Here is a 26,195-nt window from a genome sequence, read left to right as displayed (position 1 = left end):
TCTTTCAGAAAAATACAAAATCTCAGAGCATTAAAAGAAAACTCAACAAAAGTATAACCAGGATTTAGACGAATAAAAGTAGATAAACACTAATGAGACTACACATATTTAAGTAATATTAAAAATCCTGTTGGCACAAAAATATATAAAATTGACGCAAACTTCACTTGCTCTGTTGTCAGTAGATGAGGTATTTCTGCCAAATGAGTCAGAAATCATTACAAGTTTTTCATAAATCCATTCCAAGTCAGTAACAAAACTCGTTTGTTGTTTTCCTGAAAAGAAAAATCAAGCAGAAACATTTACAGTACCGTAAATTACAGTGACATCTTGATAAACTAATTTTCTTTCAGTTTATCCCAATAACCTTTTTCAAATATGGCATACTCTATGACGCTTTAAAGATTTAAATGTTTCATATTTGCCCTCGGTAAAAATCAAACCATCTGTCATTAAGTCAACAGTTACAGTCACAATTTATCACACTAAAGACAAATTAGGGTTGAATGAAAAGCAAGTCACTTTTACGAAAGAAAACTAAATAATATTTCAGTGCTTAATATTCAGCCGTCGTTCTACCAGCTCCTCTAAACACGACGGCGTTCCCACTGTTTGCATGAAGTGTTTACATTTTTTGTGCAAGTGTGCAAATAGAAAAAGGTGCTGTTCACGTTCTGTTGCTCCTGCATGCGTCGGTCTCGTCACGTCTCTGCGCGGCTACTGAAAACACCGACGCCGTCCGTTCAGGTCTTGGTGTCCAGCCTCCTCTCCACCGATTTCAGCAGCAGCTCGGCGTACTGCTCCAGCAGAGCCAGGGCCTTGTCTCCGTCGCTGTTTAACACGGGGGCCCCCTGGGGCCCCGAGGAGCCGAGGGGCAACGAGTCCAGCTCGGCCTTGACCCTGAACAGGGCCTCGGACAGGAGGCCCCTCATCTCCTGGTGGTCTGAGCGCTGCGGTTGGTTGCTTTTCAGTAACTGCGTCAGGAACACACATTAAACCAGTCAGTCAGATGGAATATTCTTTACATCTTCTGTTTTTTGTTTTGTTGTGTGTTCATCAATTCAGATTAAAAACATCTTAAATAAAAACTCAGTGTGGTAGAATAATTAAACTTATTAAATCTTGCAGCAATGTGGCAGAATAATAAAAGCAGCGTCTTTTTTAAGTGTGAAAGTGGTTTGTAAAATGTCTAAGATTCAGGTAACAGAGACCCCTCAAAGCACAATTTTATATACAGTCAAAATGAGAAAAAAATGACAATATTTAAAAAAAAAAAAAAAAAAAAAAGGCATAGCCAGAAATATGCAAATAAAAAAAGTTATTTTTTAAAAAACAAAGTACATCTCTCCAAGTGTTTAAGTTGCAGGCAAGCTCCAAGTGAATTCTCTGGGGAAACAGATAATAAATCTGACAGTAATATTTTTAAATATGTAGAAATCAACTGAGGTGTTTGCAAAAATTTGATCCGAAACAATAAAATTAGGCAACTTGAAGACCTCAAGTGAGTTTTGTTTTTTTTAAAGCTGTAGTGTGTTCAATACAGGAAGTGAGCACAAAAGCTTCTTTCATTCAAAAATGCAAATAAAAATCAGGTAGAAAATATCAGATAAATTCAACTTTGTTTCTTTAAGAAAACAAGCCATCTCTGAGGTTTTCACTCGCGGTTTCATTTTTTTTGTTTGTTTGGTTTCTTTCGCTCAATTTCTCTGACCGCCTTTCTCACTCCAAGCCCACTTACCGCAGTGTACAAAACGACGGCTTCCCTCAGACTCTGTCGAAGATCGGCGACGGCTTGCCTGCACGTCTCTAAGGTGACGGAGTGATCTGCAGCGAGGAGATGGAGAGAATGACTTTCAAGTTTTGCCACAGCGTGCTGCGAGTCAGAGCGAGCGCGCACGCAGACACAGGACAGCGCCTGCACAGAGGCCCACTCTGCCACTGAGGAAAGCAGAAAAAACAGAGAGCCTGCAGAGCACTAAAGAGGGAAGTGGCTGTGTGAACGGTGGAAAGAGTGAGAACAATCGATTTTTCACCCAATATCCTCCAGAAGGATACGGTTATCACTGATAGCGCAGCAGATAATTAAATATTTCAGCAAGATGGGTCACGTGTGGATACAAGAACGTAAGGTGTCATGGACGCTCCCAAAAGAAAAAGAGAAATGTGACCTGCTGAAAAATTCAAGATGGCGTACATTTTCAAGATGGCCGCCATGATCGTCGAGGAAAATGTATTTTTCCAATTTTGCCAGTGTGTCACAGATGAATGTTTTTGTGGTGAAATAATTCATATTTGGACCCATAAAAGTAATATTTACTGACAATCTTTTGATTTCTCAAGATGCCCACTACTGTTGACGTGGAAAATACTTTTTTGCACTAAAATCGCTAATTAGATCGATGTGTTTGGCGTCACATCATACATATCTCTGAACCATAGAAACCACAAACATTCCTTTCTCTGGTGGCCATTTTTCAAAATGGATGCCAGGCTTGTTATGGAGAATATATGTCTGCACTTAAATCGACAGTAGTAGGTCCGTTTTTGCTAAACTGCAAAAACAATTAGCAGAAAAAATGTAGCAGAAGCTAACGCTAACCACTAGGACCACTGTGGGCGACTGGTGTGAAACTCTTAACAATCCTCAGTTTAAGTTTTGACATCTGATTTTACAACATATTATTACTTTACAGTTGTATGAACAGGATGACCCAAGTCGAAAACATGATGTGACATAAAGTTCATCCATGTCGTGAAAATGGGAAACATTTTACGGCAGTAACTGGTTCGAAAGGCTCAAAGATGGTGGTCATCCTGAAATTCAAGTTGCTAATGACAATATGAAAAACATGAGGGGAGAACATGCACATTTTTATGCTTGTATCCACACTTAAAATACTTCTTACAGTAATATGCAGCACTAGTGGTGGCACTTAGAGTTCTGAAACTAAACACAAACGTATTTCTCTTGCTTAAATGTTTCACCTCAACAAAGAGGAGGCATGAAATGTCTCCTCTTTTTTCTGATATAAACGAGGTCCGTGTCCAATCATCAGAGCCATCAGTGAGAAATAAAGGACGAAACAGCGGGCACAAACAGACTGCAGTGATGACGAAAATCTGAAATCTGAGAGTGCAAACCTGGCCGTGGGCTCGATGTGCGGTCTTCTCCCGACACCAGAGGGCGCTCTTTAGCCACCTGACCTCCCTCAACACTGGGAACAAATGTTAAAAATGTTACTTACAGATGGGATGTTGATCTTAAGTGGAAATTAGGATATCGCAAAACAAAAAGGGAGCTTTTCTCACATGGTGTCACTTTACAGCCACAAACCTCTTTTTATTGGGATTTTATGTGACAGACCTTCAGAAAGTAGGGCACAACTGTGAAATGATACATAGTTTTCAAAGTTTTGTATCATAGGGTCGATGTGTTCATCACCCTGAACACATCAACCCCACTGTCAGGCATGGTGGACGGATGGGGGTTTTTTTCTCGCAGGGAATTGATGGGAAGATCGAAACAAGGCGGTCCTGTTCAAACCAAAACTTCTCAACACTTCTTGGATTTCTGAAACCACAAATATTTTTTTTTCTTCAGTGTCACAATTATAAACTAGTCTCCTTTGTGTTTGACTCACATGAAATCCAAGTAAAACATGTGGAAGTTTACGCTTGTAATGTGACAAAACGTGTAAAAGCGATAGAGGCGTAAATGTGTATGCTTCTTTAAAATTCAGTTTAACTTTACCTCTGAGGAAACGCATCTCTGCTCTTCCTCACTGGCAGCGAACTTGGTAACGAAGGATCCAAACATAAGGAGAGTTGTCTGCATCGCCCTGAAACCAGGAGAGATACAGACATATTATGAGACATTCAGCTCCTCCTGTGTGTGTGTGTGTGTGTAGTTTCAACAGTGTGTGCCTCTCTTCTTGTCTAACCTTGTGTTTTATCTGGAACATCACAGCGAACATCTACGGTTGAAGCGGAAGCCCTGAACCCAGACGCGGAGCAGCGTGGGGTCGGCTTGGCGTCCAGGCACAGGCTGCGCCGCGGGCTCAGAGGCTGCTTCGGGAGCGGGATCCGCGAGGCCGCGGCGTTCTGGGTCGGACGCCCGGCTGCCTGATGACCCAGAGAGGAGCTTTTGGAGAACGAGCTGGATGATATGGACGACTCAGACGAGACCGAGGACGGGAAACCGAGGCGTGGCTCCGCCTCCGGCTCGTCGGGTGACCTCCTGCTTTCGGGGAAGTGCGGGGAGCGAGGCGGCGACTGGCAAGGCTGGACACCGTCTCTTGGAGAGGTGGAGCGGCTGCGTTTGGCGTTGGAGCTGGCTGTGGGGTTCATGTAGGAGTGGCAAGGCTTTAGTTTGGGACTCTCCCATGGCGGGGGGGACGGCGGGGTGTGTGGTGACCCGGAGGACGGGGACGAGAAGTAAAAGGAAGGCTGGGAGGTGGAGGTAGTCAAAGGCAGCTGCTGAGGTCTCCTCTGCTGCTCCCTTTGGACACTAGGGGGCGCCGGGGAGTGAGACACTAGAAAAGGAGGAATGGAAAGATAAAACTCATTCTTCTAAGAAAAAAAAATTATTTTACATGCTGGTGGAGGTGATTTAAATTTTGTATGTTGATTCATTTAGTACATTTTTTTTTCAATGAAGACTAATGTGTAAAAAGTAAGACATAAAAGAAATATGTTTAGACTTGTGCCCACCTCCACCTCTTTTTACGGAAGAGGATTAGGGCCACCGAAAAAAAAATAAAAAATTATGAGATTAAAGTCAGAATTTTTTTGATTTTTTTTTCGGTGGCCCTAATCCTCTTCCGTACCTTTTCAAACAGGGTAATCAAAACATTAATACGATGACATCTGAACAAATTCAGCTTAAAGATGAAGAAATCCATACTAAAAAAATGCAACCTGGAGGAAACAGTAAGTCTCAATGCAAAGCTACAGCCAAAAATTTAAGGAACGGGATCAAATAAGAAAAACATACAGTCTGAAGATAGGTTCTGTGCAGAACGGGACTTCTGGAAAGCAGCTGGTATGTCCAGCGTGGAGGAGGTCATCGATGCCGGGTTGGACTTCCTCCACTCCGGGGACCAGGACGTCTTCTTCTTCAGCGGCCGGAGCTTAGGAGGAGAACTTCTCTCCGGAGGCCTGCAGGGACGACAAACGGCAGCTCTGAGTAAAACATTTCAAAATAAACATGCCAAAAACTCCACATTTGATTCTATAGTTTTAAATGGCCGAGAGAAAAAGGTACATCTTTCCGTCACAGTTTGAAGGATTTCTAGGAGGACCAAAAGGTCTGGGTTTTCCCGTTACCTCTCAGTTCTGACAGCCGTCCTGTCCTCCGTCTTTCTCCTCTCGTCCATCATGGGCCGAACCTTCGACACCGGAGGCTTGGCGGATTTCAGTCCTTCTTCCGACTCAGTCATTCTGGCCAGTGGAGCTACTGGTCTACACAGAGGGCAAATATTTATTTTCCTTATGCACATTTTGGTAGCAAGGCTGACTATATCACGCTGAGGGACATGAAGTAATATTAAGGTCATTGCATGTTAGTTATTGAAATTTAGAGCTTCTAGGGATGACAATAATATTCTCTTGCAGTTTCTGACATAGCAGACGCCCAGGGCGGCAACAAGTACCAGGATGAAAAAGTAAAAGAAAAGTTGCCCCTTGAACAGCTGCCGTGCTTTTATTCATGGCAGCTGATAATAGGCAGACAGTTTTAAGTCACCCCCAAATTAAAACAACTTCCTGCATTATGACTGATTATGGGACAGCAGACGGAGCTCCATTAGAGTCGGGTCTGCTACGGATGATTTGATACGTTCCGATATTTGTCATGTTGCAAATATCGGAACATGACAAACATTCCGATATTTGTCATGTATTTGGATTGCAGTGAATTTGTGTTTGTATTTCACAGCAGTTTGAAATACAAACTGCAGTGTATTTTTGTTTTTGTTTTTTACCCAAAGTAGTGCAATATTGTAAAATGGAAGTGAAGTTTTAATGTTTTTTTTTTTTTTTTTTTTTTTTTACAAATAACAGAAAACATTAGGGATGAAACATAATAAAACTCAGCAAATTTAAGCTTTAAATAGGGTTAGATTATAAAATATTACCCTTTTTTAGAATATTTAATGAAACATTCATGAACATGTGATTTATTTTCTGACAAAAAAGAACTAACATTGCATCTCACTCTGAACAAACAGATAATCCCCAGAATGAAGCACGGTGGTGGCAGCATCATGCTGAGGGTAAATTCAATTCTGTCTGAATTGAATTTTTAATTCCCACACTTTCTGGAATATTATTTATAAACAAAAAAATTCTTTTACAAATGGAAACATATATATATTTATTCCACTTCACAAATATTCACTTTTATGTAATCTGTCACAGAAAATTGCAACAAAAAAAAACCCCATAAAAGTTTGTTCTTTTACTGTAATAAAACACAACACTGCTTCTCTTACTCAACACTCTGATTTCCTTTTCTATATTAAACTAATAAACCAGTTTTTTGTTGTTGTTTATTCTTCTGTTTCAGTTCGCTTCCATGTAAAGACAAACATCAAACCGACAGCTAGCTGGATCAGGAGGGTACGCAGATGGTTTAACAGAGCAGCCTGTCAGCATCCACAGGGGTTTATAATTATAGTTGAGGGTCGGCGCCGGCCCGAGGTGGTCAGCACTACCTGTTATTATGTCCTTTGGCCAGGAAGCGTGAAGACATGCTGAGCCCCGGGACTTTGCTCTGCTCGGCTGCAGAAAGGAGTTTAAAAAAAAAACAGAAACAGAAAGTGGAAGTGAGATCAGGAGAGGAATCAATAATGTCTGTCTGAGCTCGACTGTGGGGTCATTGAAAGCAACACGGAGGCATTCTGAGGCACAAAAGCCCCGAGGCCGAGCCTGAACTGGGATTTTATGTTCGATATCTGGAACTGTTTGAGATGTGAAAACAAAAACGTCTCGGTTTATATCTAGATTACTTTTCTTACGTGGGGGAAAAAAATAAATCTTTGAATCCACCCTTTTTCTGATAAATGAGTGTTAAAGCCGAGTCGTGGCTAACTCGGCAGCATCTGTTCAGTCCCACCTGAGCTGCAGCTTTCGGCCAGCGCCTCGAAGTTCCGCCGCAGGAAGTCCTCCTCACCGGGCTCTTGGGAGTCGTTCACCGTCCTCAGAGCTTCGTCCATGCTCGTTACCAACGCGGTCTTCCTCGCAGCCCGCTCTTCCTCCTCGTCAGAGCTGCACCGACTCAGAGATTCCACATCTGCTGGAAATGAAAGCAAAACCAGGATCGGACTGAGAGCGAAGCACAAAGGAGATGGTGGGAGGGGGGTGGGGGGCAAACGTTGCTGCGTGCATCGCCTTCAGTATTTGGGTAAAAGACAGTTTTTATATTTCTACAACCTTTCCATATTGTGTCTCGTAGGACAAGAAGTCTTGATGCGTTTTATTTGAATGGTGTAAAATTGAACAACACACAAAAGCAGAGTTATAAACGGGTTCATTTCAATGGTTTACCTCCATCCATCCATCAACTCGTCCTGTAAGAGTAAAGAAAATCAACCCCACAGCATGACGCTGCCATCACCAGGGAGATGTGGATTGTTCTTTTTGAACAGAGTTTTTGCATGTAGGCCAAAAAGTAAGTACGATTCTTATTTACCTGGCACCTTTCGAGATACAAATCACAAAAGTGCGTCGACAAACAAAACAACAAAGAGACAAAGCAAATCTAAGCAAAAGTAAACGTCCCGACTGGAACAACTTGTTCGGGATTTTTACGGAGCTCCCCGCATAACTTTTGGCAAACCGCGGACGTGATTCACGGCTGTCCTCTCGCCACTTTTCCTCTAGCGTTACGGCGTCCTTTCACTTCCTAATAACGCTCATTAATCGCATCGGACCTCAGTAAAATACACTGAATAACTGTCGCTGCTCGCAACAAACTCAAGGAGTGTGTTCAGCTCCCTGCTGATGTCTGTGCGCAACGCTACTGTTGAACAGTTTGTCTTTTATCGTCACTAATTGGAAATAGTAAATAGTACACTAAACAAAGTGTTTAACTAACTTTTTAGCTAAAAATTTTAATGTTTTGTTCATTTTAAACATTTTGTTCATTTTTTAATTAACCAACTCAGTTGCACATTCATTTAGACTGGAGTCTACTATTTTCTATATTAATACATAGTATATTTATGCTGAGATTTTGCCCTTAAAGAACAGTATTTATACTCTTATTTCTGTCTTTATATGTAGTCTGTATTCTATCTTCGCTTCAGTCTATTTGCCGTGATTGCCTGTCACTTAGCTGCTGTTGCACAGAGATTTTCCCGTTGTGGGACAAGACAGAACATTTCTACTCGGTTCTGTAGTTTGTGTTTGCGATGTCGGAAACTGCAGAACCTCCTCGGCAATTCCTCACCGTCCGGGACGCGATCCGGGCTCGACTCCCTGCTGTCGTAGCCGAGCGAGCAGGCGCTGTCTGGGCTGCGGCTGTCCTGGCTCTCTGCGCGGGTCCTCTGCCTCGGCGGGCTGCGGGGCCGCTCCGTCACCACGTAATCGTCGCTGCAGGGCGAGAGAAACGGTCAAACTCCTAAAATAAAATTTTTTTTTAAAAGAAAAGAAAATGCCGTTCCCTTGGGTGAGCCAGTGTGGAGGAGTTGATGAGTTACCCATCCACTGGACTCGTGTCGTCTTCGTTTTCCTCAGGGAAGAACACCGGTCCATCCGTCTCCGTGGCACAATTGGACGTTGCCAAGGGCAACCAAGCCAGATGCCTCCTGGATCTCTCTTCCACTTGCTGCTCCTGGAAATGAAAGTTGCTCTTTTAAAAAAAAAAGAAAAAATGAGTTCAAATTCCTACCACTACCAAAAAAAAATTATAAATAAAAAAATAAAACCCCATTCTGCTCACCTCAGGGTCATGGAGGCTGGAGATGCTCTGTGTGGGGCAGTTGAGGTTCTTCTTTTGACCAAAGGTCTCAAGTTGCCTCAGGTCCAGCATGGATTTCACCATCAGCTCCAGCGAACCGATGCGACGGGACCAACGTCTCCGCGGACGCTTAGTGGGGTCAGGAAGGACCTGGCTTACTGCTCCGTGCTGGAGAGGAACCGGGAAACAAACAAGGCTTCATACCAGCTGTTTCACACACCGTCATGTTGTCAAAACACACTATAAAATCTGTGTCTATCCGCACTGCTCAGATAGACGAATCCTGTAAATGTCGTGTAAATCACGGCAGAGTGTTAAGGGCCATGCTAAGAAGATTAAAAAGATAAAATTACGGGAATAAAATCATAATATGGACTTTAGTCTCGTAATATTATGACTTTAATCTCGTAATGTTTTTGTTTTATTTTAAATGTTCTAGTAAGGCCCCAAAGTTCACCGTAAGATAGTTTTAAAAGTAATTATTGTTCATGATTCTGTCTTTTAAATACATTGTGAAATTTTAATTACTTCTTTGTTACGCATTGAGTTTTGCTATAGTTTGCTGAGACTAGGAAGCTCTTTGGTCTACATGAATTGTTTGTAATACATATTAATAAATTTGACTATCAACATTCTGAAGTCAGTGGATTTTATTTAGAGATTTCAGAGAGAAGAAATTTGAACAGAATTGTATGCAACACTTTCCACGTTTTAACGTAAAATAAAACGTTGAAAACAACGCCGCTTTCCTTCTACTGCATAACTGTACTCCACTTTGTGTTACAGAAAATTCAGATAAAATGCACCAAAGTTTCTGGCTGTGAGTTGATTAAAGGTGGAAACGTTTTATTGGTATGAATGCATTCTATTTTTTAAATGTTTGTGCAAATTAATAGCTAAGATATGAACAAAATGCTAAGGTTTTTTTTTTAACTGCGTGGTTGTTAGCTTATTTAAAGCATCTGATTTTCTTACCTTTCTCTGCTCCCAGTCCTGTTCTTCATCTGAATCTAATATTGGATGAAAAAAAATTTTTAAAAATGAATATTAGGTTACAAAAAAAGAATTATGTCTTGAAGACATTTTTAGCTCTACATGGATCAGGTCAAAACAAGAGCTGATCAGCTTCTCTCATCTCCTTTTATTAGCCAACGCGTTCATTAAAGCTGCTCTCCTCGCATTAAGACAACTACCTGTGTCCTCCTCTCCGTGGCAGCTGTTGGAGGAGTCGCTGCTTTTGCTGTCGTCCGCATCATTAGTGTCTTCGTTCTCCTCCGCCTCGTTGTCTTGGTCGCTGTCAGACGACAGGCCGACCAGAACCGGAGCGCTGTACGCCTCCCGCCTGCGGTAAAGCAGCAAAAAAAAAAAAAAAAGATTAATAATGATGAGGCTCTGCAGAGTGTCAGCATGTAAAGCACAGAACTCATTATAAAGAGTCACTGGCTCTGTTGTAGACGTTAAAAATGAGCATGGGTGTGTGTGTGTGCGTGTGCACCTGATTCCAGAGGTCCCACGGCGAGGTGAGTTCTGGTGTTCTCCCAGCTGGTACCGCCTCTCCTTCATGGCCATTGTAAGTTCTGGAGCAAGGCGCCAGACAAAGACACAGCTGGGGGGAGAAAAAGCATACAAGCATTAAATATTTAGGTTTTCATCTCATTGTAACCACCGAGGAAACCGTCTTCAAACACATTCCCGGAGTCATTTCCTCTCGCGCGAGGAGCTGGAAATTGATTCCACGCGACTGCTGGATGTATTTTTTTTTATCATTCTTTACAGTAGATGATCCAAAAGCAAAGCTCTCATTAAGTCTTGTACATCAATCTACCACGTGACAGGTTGTTGCAATTTGTATTTAAATAATTTATTTTATAAGTACAAGAAGCGACTGAAGGCGAGTTGCACTAACACTCTCGCTCTGAATGTTGTAGGGGGTTTTTTTGTGCTTTAGGTGGACAAAAGAATAAATCCTTGACATGATAGGAAAGATAAAAATCACATCCTGTTAGGAGGAGGAGGAGCAAGGCAGCCTGATGCATACAAATCCCTCTTCATGTGTAAACATTCATTTTGTTTTGGCTTCATGTGCTACAATTCACGTTTTTATGGTATTAATAGGCACTCACAAAAACCTTCAATAGTGTACGGAAGCACTTTGTTATCAGCTAAAGACAACGATGTGCTAGGAGACCTCTAATAATGTTTTCCTCTTTATGTTCTTTTGCTTAGATTACGGGGTTAACACCCACAAGGCTGCGCTTTTGTTTTTTTGGTCAGATGTGAAACAACGGTCTAATGTAACGCGTGACAACGATAATTATGTATTTAAGCTACTTTAAAGTGGAACCAAACCAGATTGTGAAAGTACAACCCCGCTCCCGGAGCCATTTTGAAAAAAATTCCACCAAAGTGGGCGGAGCCAAAAGCCACAGAGGGGCACGATCAAGTTTGGTGATGACGTGTTGTCAGGACGAGGGAAAGCGTCGTCGCCATCTTTGTTGCTATGTTTAGCGACCTTTTAGACCCCCTCTATTAAGGGGTTCAAAAATGCGGCTAGCGACAAACCTAGCGGCGTTCTTCAGTGTTTTTGGAGGCACCAATCGCTTTTCAGTAACTGTCCTGCGCGAACAGCAACGAGTGCCACATTACACCCAAATCCCCGGATGTGAACGAAGCCGTTCGCTTTCCATTTGTAAGCGACTGGAAAATTCAACTGCAGTCGCCACCCTTCAGCCCAAAGAGGGCAGCACTGAGACAGTTTTAGGTCAAATTACACGAGTTTGCAAAAAAATGTCACAACTCGCACCAGTAGCAAAAGATAGCATCTGTTCAATTTATAGATTATCTGTAGAAAAAAAAAATACTTGTGGTTTAGCTACACTGTATAAAAAAAGATCCAGAATCTTTTTAACTCATAATCTGACATTGAATCAGACAAACTTTTTCTTTTAAGGTAAATTGGATTACCAGCTCAAAAGTTTACATACACCGAGATTATCTACATGCAGATGATGATGTCATGGCTTTGAAAACATAAATGGAGGAAAACCTTTCGATGTATTTTAGGGCATTCTAGAAAAATCAAAAGAATATAACAATCTGTGGGGCGTAATTTCCAGAATAAAAAGTCGACTTATCTCCCGCAGATCAAAAACGGCAACATATCTCTCAGCAAGTCAGATACCTGATGCCACAAACAGCCTTTTTAGTAAATAGACATTGTGAAATATTAGGTCACTGTTAATAGTAAGTGTCAACAGGTTCTGAGCTCAAGTAAAGACCATCCTCTCACCTGTCTCCTGATACAGAGATTAAATGCTTGCAGTCGCTGGTGAACTTCATCCCAGTGATAATCTCTGCAAAACAAAAGCCCGTCATTAGCATCGTGTTACCTGTTAGTAACTTTTCATACAAAAGCTAACGAAGATCATCTTCAGTCTGCTTCCGTTACCCGAGTGTCCAAACATTGTGGCGACGCACTCTCCAGTGCAGAAGTCAAAGATGCTGATGTTTTTATCGGAGCAGCTGGTGGCCACGTATTGACCCGAAGGATCGATTTGAACCTTTTAGAGCAAATAAAAACAGTTCCTTATTTCCTGAAGTGTCTACATATATATATAAACAACCACTGCAGTGTGAACTGAAAGAGGAAATGTCACCCTGAGGAGACTGCCATCTTCACTCAGCGATCCTTTGTAGAGCTTTCTCTGTTTGCCGCTGCTGATGTTGAAAATCCTGCATCGGAAAGAAGAGCAGGCCTCAGGATGCTTCAAACTGCCAACCGAGCGAGCCGTAAGAGAAGCAGCCGCACGCACTCACGCACGCACCTACCTGATGCAGCGGTCCTGACAGCCAACAGCTGCGTACTTGCAGGTGGCGTCTACGCTCATATCGTAAAGTGTGGTTTTCCTCACCGTGTGGTGGGAGCGCCTGAACTCTGTGCCTTTCTCGGTCTGCAAAAGTCAGGAAGAAAAAAAGAAAGAAAGACAGAAAGAGAAAGAAGAGCGCAGTTTTTTCCCCACACTGAATAAAACATTGCACTGTGTGAACTCTAGATCACCTACTAACATAAATATTTCACAAATGTTCAGATGTTTGATCGAAAAGAGCAACCAGCTGCTTTTCCCACCAAAACATGTCAATTTGAAGCCCAGCCGAGATCTGAATCCAGTCGTGGAGCAGCTTATGCGCCTCGTTTTACGGTGCCTTACGAAAGCATTCACACCCAAAGAGTATCAAGCAGGTCAGAGGCAAGTTTGTGGAGAAGCTTAAAGAAGAATGAGATTATAAAACAGTGTCCAAGCTTTAGATGAGCCGCAGAAATCCGCAGCTCAGGTGGGAAAAGCTACACTGCAAAATCCTACCAAATATTTTTGCTCCAGTTTTTATTGTAAATGTTTTAGTACACTTGAAATAAGACAAAAACCGACTCACAAGTAACTTTTCAGGAAGATACAGGAGTTTGTTTTAAGTAAGTAATTTCTTAATATCGCAGAAAAAAAGTGCTAGTTTCATTTGCATTTTATTCCACTTACAAGACGTTTTCCCATGTTATAGATGAAATAATTTGTCAGCGGAAGAAGTACTCTTTGATCAATATTAAGAAATTATTGACTTAAAACAAGCTCCTATATCTTGCTGAAAAGTTACTTGTGAGTCAGTTTTATCTTATTTGTAGATATCTGAACTAGAACCTAGACCAAAAATAGTTAGTAAGGCTTTGTGTGTTAGCGGTGTATTGGCTGTGCACTACAAAAAGTGTCGCGTTCATGGCGGAGTGACAAGAATAAAGCACATTGTTTTAAAACAAAAAATCTATCCAAAACACTATTTGCAGCTTGCCAGCAGCAGTGAAAAGACGTGGAGTGAAAATCTCTGCTCGGACGAGGCCAAAGTGCTTTTGCTTTCGCTTTTCTTTTATCTAAAAGCAAATCGGCGTTTGAGGCAGGAAACCAACACCGCGCATCCATCTGATCAAACCGTCCTCGCAACAGTGGCAGCGTCGTGGCAGGATGCTTTTCTTTTTGCAGGGACAACGATTACTTTATCAGTCACTTTGAGAATCAGAGTTAAACACGTGACAGGAGAAACGACACTATTGTGCGGCAATCGGTGCAGATTAGCAAACCGATACCCGGTCAATATTTTTTTCTCTGATTTGTCCCGGGAGCTTTGGGGCTTTCGAAGGTTTCCAGCTCAAACGGAAAGTTCCCGAGAAAATGTCCCTTCTTTAATATTGCTGCCGAGTGTTTGTGTAAGCGTAATTATCCTGAGCTGCTGAGCAGACGCTTTCAGCATCACATTTACGAGAGCGGCTGTTTCATGTTCCACAGTAAACGTCAGATAAAAGGTAATGATGTTACCTTGTGCGCCGTGCGGAAGTAGATGCTCTTGTCTGCTCCACAGCTAATCATCCTCACCTTGTCGTCATTGGCTGGAGAATTAAAAAAAATACAATTGCTAAATGATTTATTTATGGTCAAAGTTTTACGATTGGCAAAAAAAACCCCTAAACATAAATATGTACGGTCTTATCGAAAAGGTCTTATTAGTGTTTATTCCTGATTACAACCAGTGGAGGAAAAAAAAAAAACTAAAACCGGGCAGATCGTAAATTACGGATTAAATAATAAATCAATGATAGCAACTGATGCACATATGTTAGGCGCATGAGAGAAAAGAAGGACTTTGCTCTGGCAAACAAATAAAAACCCAAATTGACAACACATGTACATTTCATTAATTATGTAAATAAGCTCACAGAAGCGGGACTTTTGTGTGTGTGTGGGGAGGGGAGGTGTGTGACTGAGCGGCAATAAGAGCAGGGATTAGGAAAAGATTAACCGTCAGATGTCGGCGGCGTCTCGAGTGGCTCACCGGCGAAGCGGACGGCTGTTATGGATGAGGAGTGTTCGTCGAGCGTCTGCACCAGGCTGTAGCCGTCGTCCGCGTCCAAGACGTGGATCAGACGGTCCCTGCTGGCAGTGGCGAGCAGCTTCAGGCCTGAGAGCAACGGAACCGTGTTAATGCACGGCAGCTTGGACTAAAACACACTGCCATCGCAGTCACAAGTGCGCACACACACAGACACACGCGCTGACCTGTTTCTGGTTTACTGTACTCCAGACAGAGGATCTCAGCGTCATGGGCTTCCACTTTAAGAATCTCCTCCATGCTGCTGAGGTCATGAACCCTGCACAACAGCGGCATCACGTTACAGACGAACGCTCGAGGTCTGCCAGTCGGTCCCTGGCGGTAAATCACCTCAGCATCCCGCTGCGGTCTCCGGACGCCAGGTGTTTGCCGTCTGGACTCACGCAGATGGTTCTGACGCCTGCTCTGGTTTCTGCCGTCTGCCCGTCCCCTGATTTGTCCGTGTTCGCGTTCCACTCTGGATCCTGCAGCGTGCCCGCATTTCCATCTACGTACATTATCTTCAAGAGATCCTGCAGAGAAAACAATGAGAACAGAGCCAATCAATCATTGCGGGGGAATGGGGGTGGGGGGGATTTACCTCAAAGTTTCAATATGTCAGAGGTAGTGGAGGGCGATTTGTGATTTTACGCATCATTAATTGACACCGATAAATTGTAATTCTTATCCTGATAAGAAATCTATCAAAATAAACGATAAACCACACAATAAATGCCCACTCGGAGGGGAAGAAAGAAAAGAAACTTGCAGTGTAAAAAAGCGAACTCACGTTGCTGAGGATGTTCTGCGTCGAGTCTCCCATCCTCCATATTCTGATGGTGCCGTCTGCCGAGCAAGTGAAGAATGAGTTTGATGACAAATCTGCGGCCAAACCTCCGGGAACGTCAGGAAACACCTGAGAAGCGATGACGAGATTACTTCAAATTCGGCAGGAAGTTGGAACGGCAGAAAGGATTTCTGTATTCCTCTGGTCTATGACGTAAAATCCCAATACAGACTGGATGGATAAAACTTTTAACATGTATAAAAAGGAAAAAATTAACAGCCTGTCTCAATCACAAGACCCGACTTTAACTATGCTGTCAAAGTCGGGTAGACCCTGTGAAACTCATCTGATCCAAATCATTTTTAGCCACCAAACTTGATCAAACTTGCTTCTAATAGATACACGTTATCAATATTTAATGCTATGGTTTTAGTTTGTGTATTTTTATTTATTTGTATTTCTTACAAATACAAGAATTCTTTTTCTTTTGCATTTTCCTATTTTTCATTCTGATCATTGCAAAGTTTCTCTGGGAAATAGAGTTGTTTTATTCATCATGATGCACCATGTGACTCGTCTTTTCTTCTCAAGTGTTGAAATTGGCTTTATGTGACTATAAGTTTTGTCAAAATTAAAGATAGAAAAAAATATATTTATTTATTTTTGTGGTTGCAACGCGACAAAATGTGAAAAGTCACCTAAAGTTTCTGGAAGTGATGTGATGCGTCAATATCGACCTATTTATCAATTATCCATCAATAACCTAATCATTCACTCTGTTTTTTGATCGTTAAGGGGACATTCAGAGGTCATCATTGTGTCAGAAGAGGGTTTTTTTTGGTTTGTTTGTTTTTTTTTTACACAATCGCTTAACGCTGAATGTGTTTACCTCCAGGTCCCAAACAGACGCAGCATGGAAGAGGGCAGAGTTCACCTTCCCGACCCGGTGAACCTCTCTAACGTCCCACACATACAAACTGTGGTCACTATACACACAGCTGAGCCAGCGGCTCACGGGATCATAGGTGACCGCAATGACGTCTGGGTATCTGTCTTCTGTTTTGGCGTGAAACAGGGTGCTGTAAGGAGAAAAGTTGGGGGTGGGGGGGAGACTGAAAATTAGAAGCGATGGACTAGATTTCAGCTTAGACTTCTCCAAAACAAACAAGAGGCGTTTGGGACGACGCTCTATAAAGAGATCGTTCGATTTGGCCCTGCGGTGGATCGTTGCTCCTGATCCTGTCCTCACCTGGCCTCGGTGACGGCCGAGACGTCAGCGCCGAGGGGATGGGGCCGCGGCAGCGTGCAGACGAAGCTCAGGTCGGCGGGTCTGAAGGCCCGCACCATTCCGTCGGCGCTGCCGCAGAAGATCGTGTCTTCGGACAGAGACAGGGACTGAGCCGCGCCGGTCTGAGAGGGAGGACAGCGCCGGGAGACAAACTCAATACTCAGCTTTTGTGCTGCTGAATAAATGAACGCAAATGTGAACAAGCTATTGGAGATCCGGAGTTGCAAATCCTGAAGCTGGCAACTGTCTTTGTTTAAACATGTATAGTCTGCTGCACACACACACAAAAATTCATTTAAAATATTTATATATATATTTAAAAATCACTCTTTTTTTCTTCTATAACCCATAAAAACACATCATGGCTAACTTTCATAGCATTTATCACTTTCGCCACTTTTAAAAAAAACAAATTAATCATTTCAGTCAATTATTGTATTCAAGATTTCTCAAAAGGGAGTTCATTTCATTGTTTACTCGATGCAGAAATTGTTACATTATAAGGCTGATAAAACGCATGATCACCATTGACAACATGCAAATGTTAAATTGTAAGAAAAAGAGAGAAATGAAGCGACACCATCACAAATTCTAATCATCATTTTAAGCAGTTTTTATGAGAAAACATGAAACTATGTCCTTCTGTATGTCATATTTCTCTATAAGTCTAAATGGATAATAGTCTAAAAGTCTAATAGTTGCTTATTCAAATGTGCATGACCATTTTTGGCTCTTGACTGAAATTGTTGTACTTAGATCTTCCAACAGAGGGCAGAAAACAAGTGAAATGATCCATCAAATGAGTTTGATCAAGCTGAACACGTGTAACAAGAAAGCAAAACCAGAAGAGATCGATCTGTGACAGGCAAACGCAGTTTACCACCACTGGAAGAAAAAGACGTCACAGACATCAATAAAACAAATTATGCATTTGCCACCATTTGTTTTTTGAAAATGACATCTCCAGGGTGTCATATATAGCCGAATGGATTAACAAAGTACCGCTGATATTCCCTGTGTTTGGACCTACTTGGCCCACACGAGCCTCCGCTGGTGTCACTCACCCGCAGGTCCACCCACTTGTCCAGCATCCTGTTGCTGTTGAACTCACACAGCAGACCAGAGGAGGTGATGCAGAAGGTGGAGTCGGACTTGGAGCCCCGCCCACAGGCCACATCAGAGAAGAAGTTGTTCCTCAGCTCTCCCAGGAGTCCCGAGCGGCCCAGCAGAGGCACGGGAGTTGTGGTCTGTACGCGACAGAGAGGGGTAACGCTAGGAGAGGCTCACTTTCTCCTTAGATGCAGCATGAGAATCCAATTTCTTAAAAAAGTGTAAGAACCAAACAAACCAAAAACACCCTTTCATACCTTGTTGGCCTTACAGTTGTCCAAATACCAGAACTTGACGTGTCTGTTGCCCACAGTCACAAAGTAAGAGCTGTCTTCAGAGAAAGACACGCCTGTCACCTTGCTGGACACTTTGTTCGCCGCGACGACGACGTCTTTCTGCAAGAGGAGAGCACAAACACCACTTCAGAGCATATATTGACTGTAAATTCCAAGTTTTTTTATGTCAAATTTGGCAGTCGGTTGAAAGGTCGAACTTGACGTTGCTGCGCTTGTTTAGCAATTCATGGGAGATCGGCCCCCGCTCAGTGTTTGTGTCAAACAATAAGGCAGTCAGCAAGCACTTGGCCTTTTGGCACAAAGACTGGAAGTAGGAGGAAATGGGTCAGTTTCAGTCCGATTGTTTGAAAGTCCCGCTACTTCTGAATCAAACCCCCCAAAAATTGTGCTTCCTCAGAAGCAAATTTACCGTAAGTGTTAGAAATGGGGGTTTAAATGACTGTGGGGTTCTGCGTGTGACAACACTCTGCTTTTCCTCAGAATCGAACAGATTTCAAGAGCTTTGGCACGTCAGAGTGAGCAAATGTCAAGGCAAGACGTGGCATGCTGTTAGCCTCGTATCAGGAAAGACTCAGCGCTGTCATTGAATCAAAGCTGAATCAGCTTTCTGCCAGTTTAAATGTCTGCTTTACGTTTGAAACATGCAGTTGCCATTTTGTAGTATGTTTTTTTTTTCTTCTATTCTTCCCCTTTAGCTGCTGGTTTCTTTTTCAGCTGGATGTTACAGCATGAGTATAACCCTCTCGGGAACTTTTCATTAAATTTGGGTAAATTGAGAAATCTAACCCACGTCACTCCGATAACACCGTTTTAGACTGACACGGAAAACGTTCGTACGGAAGCAGGATTACTGCAAGCGACACAGACCTTCCAGGCCCAGACGTTGACCATCATGTCATGCTGGTTTCCCACACTGACTATGTATTTGTTGTTGGGAGAAAAGGCCACACACGAGACGCCGTATTTGTGCTTCTGCAGCTCGGCCACCTGCCTGCGCTCGGCGACGTCCCACAGTCTCACTGCTGGTAGGTGACCGCTCTGATGAAAAGAGAAGAAAAAAATTAAAAAACAACAGTATGTGGTTGTTAACATAGCATTTTATACAGTATCTTCACTGTGGAAATCAAGCTGACTTCACTAGCTTAACCCCAGTGCTCACCTGTCTATCCTGCCTACCTGTCTTTCGCTAAGAGCTAATCCTCCCTGTCCTCTGACTGAGAATAGTTACTCTGCCTCCAAGGGATCAAAAGGTCAGCAGGCTATTTGTGTTGTCCTTTTTTCTTTTTTTTTTTATTAAGGCTGCAATCAGTGGGAATTGAGGCAACCTGTAAGTCTGAGCTGAAAGAGACAGGAAACAAGGAAAAAGGAGACAGAAAGTCCAACTGGTGGCAGCTTTTTCTTGTATGCAAATGAACCTCTGTTTGATGAATGAGCACGCGTCAGAGACATCAGATAATTTACTCGGGGTTTATTTTTCTTTTCTTTTTTTTAATGCTTAAATCAAATCCCGTAATAAAGCTGTGATGCTTCCGTGCGGCTTTGACCTAAAATCAAACAGATACTCAGATTAAATTCCTCAAAGCCAAGCGAAGCAAAGCAAGGCAAAGTGGCCTTCAGGTGTTCCAGATTAAAACGGTGCCAAAACTTTAGAAAAAGGTGCCAACAGTTGGCGCGTTTTGGTCATTTGAACTTTGATTCCCGTAGCCATAGCAACCACCGCGTGTCCAGCCACTTGCACGGCGAAGTCTGTAATCGGCTTTGGTTAGGCAGGGGAGGATTAAGGTGGCGCGTTGAGCCGAGGCCCACGTTGTAACACCAACACACAGGGCTGAAGACGCACCAGTGACGGGACATTTGGGACCGAGACGCAACAACAACAACAACAACCTGGACGCCTTAAAAGTGGGGAGGCTTTAGCTCACTTCGTACCCGCCCGCGGAGACAGATGGATCGACATTAGCGAATTTGTATTCAGCACCAAGCCTGTGTCTGGCAGGAATAAAGCATGCAAACCACCAACTCTGAGCAGGACTGAAGTCTGCTAGAGTCGAGCTAAAAAAAGCAGTCACGTTTCCACTGCAAAATGAATTTATGTTCGTTATAAAATATCGACAAGGAGGAAACTGACCTCTCCGGTCACCAGGTGCTTTCCATCGGGGGAAAATGAGAGAGCTGTGATAGTTTTCCTGTAAAAGTGAGGCAGAGAATTTAGGTTCATTTAATATTCCGGTGGGACATCGAAAGTTTATTTTTGCTCCTTTGTGAATGTGGATCAAATTTCCGTACAGCTCACCTGGATGTGTTGATAATGTGGAGCTGTCTGTCCTTTTTGGGGCTCAGCAAGACCACCACGCACCTTCAGAAAGAAAGGAGAGACACAAGGAAAACGTGCAGAGGATTTTTAACCACAAGTAATTTTTTTTAGAACTTTGATTTAAGCAGCAACACTTTCTTTACATTTCTTTCAACAGCTTTAACCAAAACATATTTTTGGCTAGTTTGAAAAAGACAAAAATGGAATTTTTTTTATAAGATCCTCACAAGAAAAAGGACAAATAAGAGATATAGAAAGTCTAATATTTCTCACTGAAATAAAGTCAAGTGAAACTATAAACAAGCAACTACAGATTGATCCTTTAGTAAAAATATGGTTTTAAAGAAGTTTATTTATTAGGAGTTTAATATTATCTGTGTACTATTTAAACATGCACGCTCATTTTGCATAGTTTGCTGACATAGCTAAACCTGTTTGGCTTTACCTAACAGAACCAGGTGCATGGACGGCTTAAAGAGAGCCGCTGACAATGTAGCTTCCCATGCTAGCTGCCATTAAAACCGTAAAGACACAAATATAACCAAGGGTGAGGTATAAAACTAGAAGTGATTTGCTATGTGAATGCTAAATATTGATTTAGAAAATGTAGATTTTTGATACCTTGCCACCAGGTGTTGAGCATAAAAATCTCCTGGATGCTAACTATAGAGCTACAACCGTTAGCTAAGGGCAGGCTGTTCTGTTCAGACGGTAAAATTAACTATTGTCACTGAGTTCATGTAATTGCTGTGTCTCAAAGTTGTGAAGCGGTGTTGGAGTTTGTTAGTTTTAAGCAAAGCCAGACAAAGTGTCTTAAATCACCTCTTATGTTGAAACATTTTAGCTTTTTCTAGTACAATGTTATGCTAGGCTACATAGCTTCAAAAAAGCTTCAGACTTGAAAGTGGGAACGAAAGGACAAGAGGTCTTTATTAGTGCAAAAATCCCACCTAGATTAACCACAAGCAGCCATGTTTTGATCCATTTTATCTACATAAAAATGCCTTTCAACTATCTGTAGACAACAATACGTAGCATATTTCACACTGAAGATGGAGAGCAGTGTTAGATTGCTGGTTCTCTAGGCCAGTGGTTCTCAAATGGGGGTACGCGTACCCCTGGGGGTACGTGGAGGTACTGCAGGGGGTACGTGAAGCTTTTCAAAATATCTTTAAAAAATTAGTAGGCTCCTCATAATAAGTCTTGGGAAAAATTAGTTTGTAAAAAGTTCGATAAAATATAAATGTGTGTTCATGCACTGAATTATTATTTATGTATATATTTAATTTTGTACCATTACAGAGACCAATATAAATTAGCAGCGTTTTGCATATTTCAGTTTTGACTGGTTTTATACCTTCCTGGTGGTCACCGTCTTCTGTTTTTCTTTTTTGTTTAACCATGCAATGTTTGCAATATGGATGTATTTGTCAGGTTCACTGATATAAGTTGTTTGGCTTTAATAAATCAGACAGTGATTTTACAGCACTGTACCTCTTTTTTATTCCAAAAATGTTTTGTCAGGGTGTACTTGACTAAAAATATATTTTTAAGAAAGAATTTAAGAAATTTGTATCACTGAAAAAAGTTTGAGAACCACTGCTCTAGGCTACAACACATTTTGTTTGGGAGAGCCTGCTAATATAATAGCTAACAAAAATGTCATATTACTAATCAAATAAGAACCTTTTAGTAAATTTCCCCCTGAGATCAGTCATGTATATTGATTTTTATTTTTTTTTAAGGCTATGTAAAATCAAGCCTATTGAACTGAAACCATGCTAAGTAGCTAAACAATGTAGCCTAATCTATCTGTAATTTTCATACCCTTGTAAATGCTCTCTTCCATATTCAAATTGCTCAGATAGAAACAATGCCTCCTGTGAGAAGCACTTCCTCTCTCTGCACTTTGTTCGTTGGCAGCTCGCAGATTAGCGCTCCTCCTGTTGCAGAACAGCAAGTTCTTGAGATGCGTGCCAGGAAACTACATTCCTGGTACCACAGCTTGTACGGCTTTAAACTGGGACAGCAGGTGTAATGCCAGATTGGGGCTCAATTTAGGAAATTTGTGCTTAATTTGACAAGCGCTGTGGGTCATGTACAAATATCTGGACACACGTAGACATCTCAAACTGACAAAGAAATTACACGGCTGAATAATATGTAGTTTGTTTTTAAGGGAAAAAATGTAGTTTTATAACCAGCTACCAGGTTGGTTGACTTGCATGCAGCACAGATGTGAAGCAATTATCAGAAACCGTGCTTAAACCAGCTCAATTTTACATCAGCTATTCAGCTAAAGCTGAAACCCTTCCAGCACGCCAGAATCTGAGCCTTTTGTAGATCACAGACGGATATAAAAAGCCTCCCTAAGGACGGCACAATAAGATTTGAACTTTCTCTGATTGAGGAAGCCCACCGGGCCCTCCTCCTCCTCTTCAGATAGTTGACAGATGATACTTGATAACAGAAATTTGCACACTAAACGTCTGCAAGGGGCAGATATGATAAGTGTGCCGCTGATAAGACAAAGAGCAGATGTCGGGATAAGAGTCTTTACCCCGCAGGATAGGCCACAAGTCCAGATCTGGGATCGCAGGTCAGGCCACTGTTTCCTGCGGCGGTGATCCCCAGCACCTTCTCCAAAGTCACCTGTAGAGACACGTAAAGGAAACCTTTTTTTTTTCTTTTTCTGTTCTACAGATCTCTGGAGAACAGCTGGTGGACAGGCAGATGGGAGCCCAGCCAACAGTGATGTAACTAAGCATCTGTGTTAATGAATGAAACGCAAGGGGAGGGAGGCAGGTCACAACACGCGTGCAGATGCAGCTAGTGCGACAGAACTGAGGTGCAAAAACGCTGAGCAAAACACAAAGACCCTGCTCAAAGTCAGCAGAAATTTAGAAAGCATTTCAGAAGTCTAAACAACTTTTCATTTCGTTGAGCTTCTCTGACGTTTCACTTTTAGAAACACAGTAAAGAACCGTCTCTGACTCAAGACTTTCCTTAAACTAAGTAGTTAAATGACAATGGTACGGTGGCACCATTGTCAGACTAAAACATTGTTTTATTTTTTCCTTTCGTGTGTGTGAAAGTGTGACGACGAAGTTCTATCAGTAGAGGACGGGGTCGGCTGGCTCAAAACCTGCCGTCTGTCTCGATGAGTTCACGGCGTCCTACTAACACACATGCATTCACAATAACAAACTCAACAAACTGATCAGGACAGTAACAGGGAAGCACGAAAACGCCTCATAATCCTGATGTTTGCTTACGGTTTTTGCACAGCCGTGATGTGGCGGCTCCTTCCTACAGTTTAAAACCTTTTCACGCAACAGACCGCCGTAAGATTGACATAAATTAACTTTTTCATAGAACTAGACACGGTCACGCACCAGGCAATAAATTATATTTTTAGAAATCTTTGCAACAGATTTGAAAAACAATTGAATTAAAATCTAATTGACAGCAGTACTTTGGAAATAGATGATACATTTTAAGTTATAAATCATATAAATCACAGGTTCAGATGTGGCTCTATACGCACACTAGTGGTGCACAAACAAAATTCTTTCCAAAACACAAAAATATACTTTGTCAACTTCTAATTTTTCCCTATTCAATAATGAACTAAATGCGCAACGTTGTAAAATTACATGAAAAAGGACCTTCAAATCATTGCAGAATTAAAACATGTTTGCTTACCTATAAAGAAGACTTACATTTTCCTAACTTTATTTTATTTTTTAAGAGTTTGGAGGTGTGATCTGTTAATCATTTGCTGTTCTCCTGGTTTATATACCCTAACTCTTTTAGATTTATCTCGACAACAAGAAATAGGACATTTGTCACTCATCCTGTGATAAAACACTTTCTGAATTTGGTTCGGTTTAATGAGTGGGAACACCAACTCCCTTTGCTTTTAAGGTAAAACCAGAAACAAAAAATTATATATATTGTTTATGCTCCTATGTACATATTAGTAAAATGAATAAAACGTTATTAATAAACTATGAGTCCTTTGTCTTGCGCCTCACATTTTAAGGGGGCGCAGAGAATCATTCCAGGGGCCATGAAGGGACCTCGGGCCACACGTTTGACACTACAGTAACAAGAAAATATCTTTGATTTGAACACTAATTCTATGCAATTAATGTGTTTGCCCTGAATCTGCAACTTTATACAACTTCCCCCCCACAATTCTTCTTACCTTGCTGGTGAGGCTTTCCTTGCATTTCTTCTTGCTCTTGATTGACGGCGACCGCAGTAAGTTCCTGATGCGACTTGTGATGGTGAAGCCGTCGCCGGGCATTTTGAGCGCGGCTCTCTGAGTCCTTGCGCAGGTAATAGAAGCAACAGCAAGCGACAGATCCTCCTTTACTAAGTCAGACAGCGCTGCTGCTGCTGCTGCTGCTGCTGCTGCTGCTGCAGGGACGTGTGGACACTAAATCTCCGAAGCTGCTCTACAGCGCTCACTTCTGCCCGAACCGCGTCTCTCTCTCTCGGCGCTGCGTTTTGAATGGAGAGCCGTAGGGCATCGCATCACATCACATCACAGCTTCAATCTAAACTGCAGGTCCCGTGATTACATCAGTGATTCTTTTTGTTGGTTTAACTGGATTATTGGGGAGTGAGGAGGACAGGGGGAGCATTTCTGCTGCTGATTGGCGGAGGTTTTTGTTTTTGGCCAGAAAAAGATTCTCCAATCTCTGACTCGTCAGTCCGCTCTTAATGGACTAGTTAAAGCAGTTTGGTTGTTGTACAATGATCGTAATGATCCACTCAATATGTTTGGACGCAATCAAAGGAATTTAGGCCAGTTTGAATGCTTGGCATGTTGGACCACCTTTCAGGATTAGTAAAGCTCTTTTGTGGGTCAAGATGTTTGCACTTCCTCCAGAAATCAAAGGCTACGTGCCATTCTCTACAAGTCGAGGAAGCATAAAGGATGTTATTATAGTTTAAAAGCAATAATTATTCATTGTGACAGGATTAAACTGGTGGATGTGGTTTTATGACTCTAGCGTAAACAAGTATCTGAACATGCAGAAAATGTTTTGTTGTAGCTAGCATATTTGCACACGGCATGTCCAATTAAAGATTTCATGTGAGGTTGACCAAAGTTATTTAAATTCTGAATTTATTTAATATTTGGCTTTTGATTGACATGACGTTATGGTGTTACAAATGTATTTTTCCACAACTTTGACCCATTCTTCCTGTCATTTCCGGTGTAACTAGGTTCAAAGACCTAGCTACTTTGAACCATAGCTAACTTTAGCTTAGCTTCACACACTTTTTTTTATTTTTATCTCGGCACAGATTTCGAGACTTTGTGTTGATCACATCAGAACAATGGATTCTGTTGTCCTCAAGACACTTTGTTTACTTTGGTTTGTATACATTTGAAGGCTTGAACTTCCTGGCGGACGTATTTAGAAGTTGCTCCAACGTTTCCGGATAAAATCCTGTCTCAGTGGTTTTTAAGTTCCAGTTTGAGGAAAGTCCATCTTTGCGCAGCCATTTTAAAA

At 42.0% G+C, this 26,195-nt stretch overlaps 1 protein-coding gene across 4 annotated transcripts; it reads right to left on the bottom strand.

Moving 5' to 3' along the window:
* Positions 1-5: 5 nt before the first annotated feature.
* On the bottom strand, positions 6-25,096 carry LOC102227533 (mitogen-activated protein kinase-binding protein 1-like). Of its 4 annotated transcripts, none has more exons than XM_023348110.1 (33): positions 24,875-25,096; positions 23,225-23,316; positions 20,644-20,706; positions 20,479-20,536; positions 19,218-19,388; positions 18,312-18,449; positions 18,009-18,191; positions 16,906-17,066; positions 16,546-16,735; positions 15,660-15,785; positions 15,221-15,402; positions 15,058-15,149; positions 14,834-14,959; positions 14,320-14,390; positions 12,788-12,909; positions 12,616-12,691; positions 12,408-12,519; positions 12,249-12,312; positions 10,455-10,565; positions 10,153-10,301; positions 9,935-9,969; positions 8,942-9,127; positions 8,700-8,851; positions 8,450-8,592; positions 7,115-7,294; positions 6,714-6,780; positions 5,326-5,460; positions 4,994-5,157; positions 3,942-4,532; positions 3,752-3,839; positions 3,142-3,215; positions 1,739-1,824; positions 6-974 (listed from the first exon to the last, which is right to left on the bottom strand). In XM_023348110.1, the coding sequence occupies exons 1-33, from the start codon at positions 24,974-24,976 to the stop codon at positions 744-746; spliced, it is 4,521 nt and encodes a 1,506-aa protein (XP_023203878.1). In that variant the 5' UTR covers positions 24,977-25,096; the 3' UTR covers positions 6-743. The 4 variants fall into 4 exon arrangements, with proteins under 4 accessions (XP_023203878.1, XP_023203879.1, XP_023203880.1 ...); XM_023348111.1 differs by having other exon boundaries at positions 7,115-7,291; XM_023348112.1 differs by having other exon boundaries at positions 8,700-8,833.
* Between the last annotated feature and the right edge of the window lie 1,099 nt (positions 25,097-26,195).

This window comes from Xiphophorus maculatus, chromosome 15 (assembly GCF_002775205.1).
Source record: "Xiphophorus maculatus strain JP 163 A chromosome 15, X_maculatus-5.0-male, whole genome shotgun sequence".
NCBI lineage: Eukaryota > Metazoa > Chordata > Actinopteri > Cyprinodontiformes > Poeciliidae > Xiphophorus > Xiphophorus maculatus.
This window is presented reverse-complemented; position numbering and strand designations above follow the sequence as displayed.

Excerpts from the sequence above, each read along its gene's own strand:
- LOC102227533 (XM_023348110.1), bottom strand. The coding sequence starts at position 24,976 with ATGCCCGGCGACGGCTTCACCATCACAAGTCGCATCAGGAACTTACTG. Across the intron at positions 9,970-10,152 it reads CCACGGAGAGGAGGACACAG|ATTCAGATGAAGAACAGGAC; the intron begins GTAGTTGTCTTA and ends ATCCAATATTAG. Across the intron at positions 6,781-7,114 it reads GGCCGAAAGCTGCAGCTCAG|CCGAGCAGAGCAAAGTCCCG; the intron begins GTGGGACTGAAC and ends TCCTTTCTGCAG.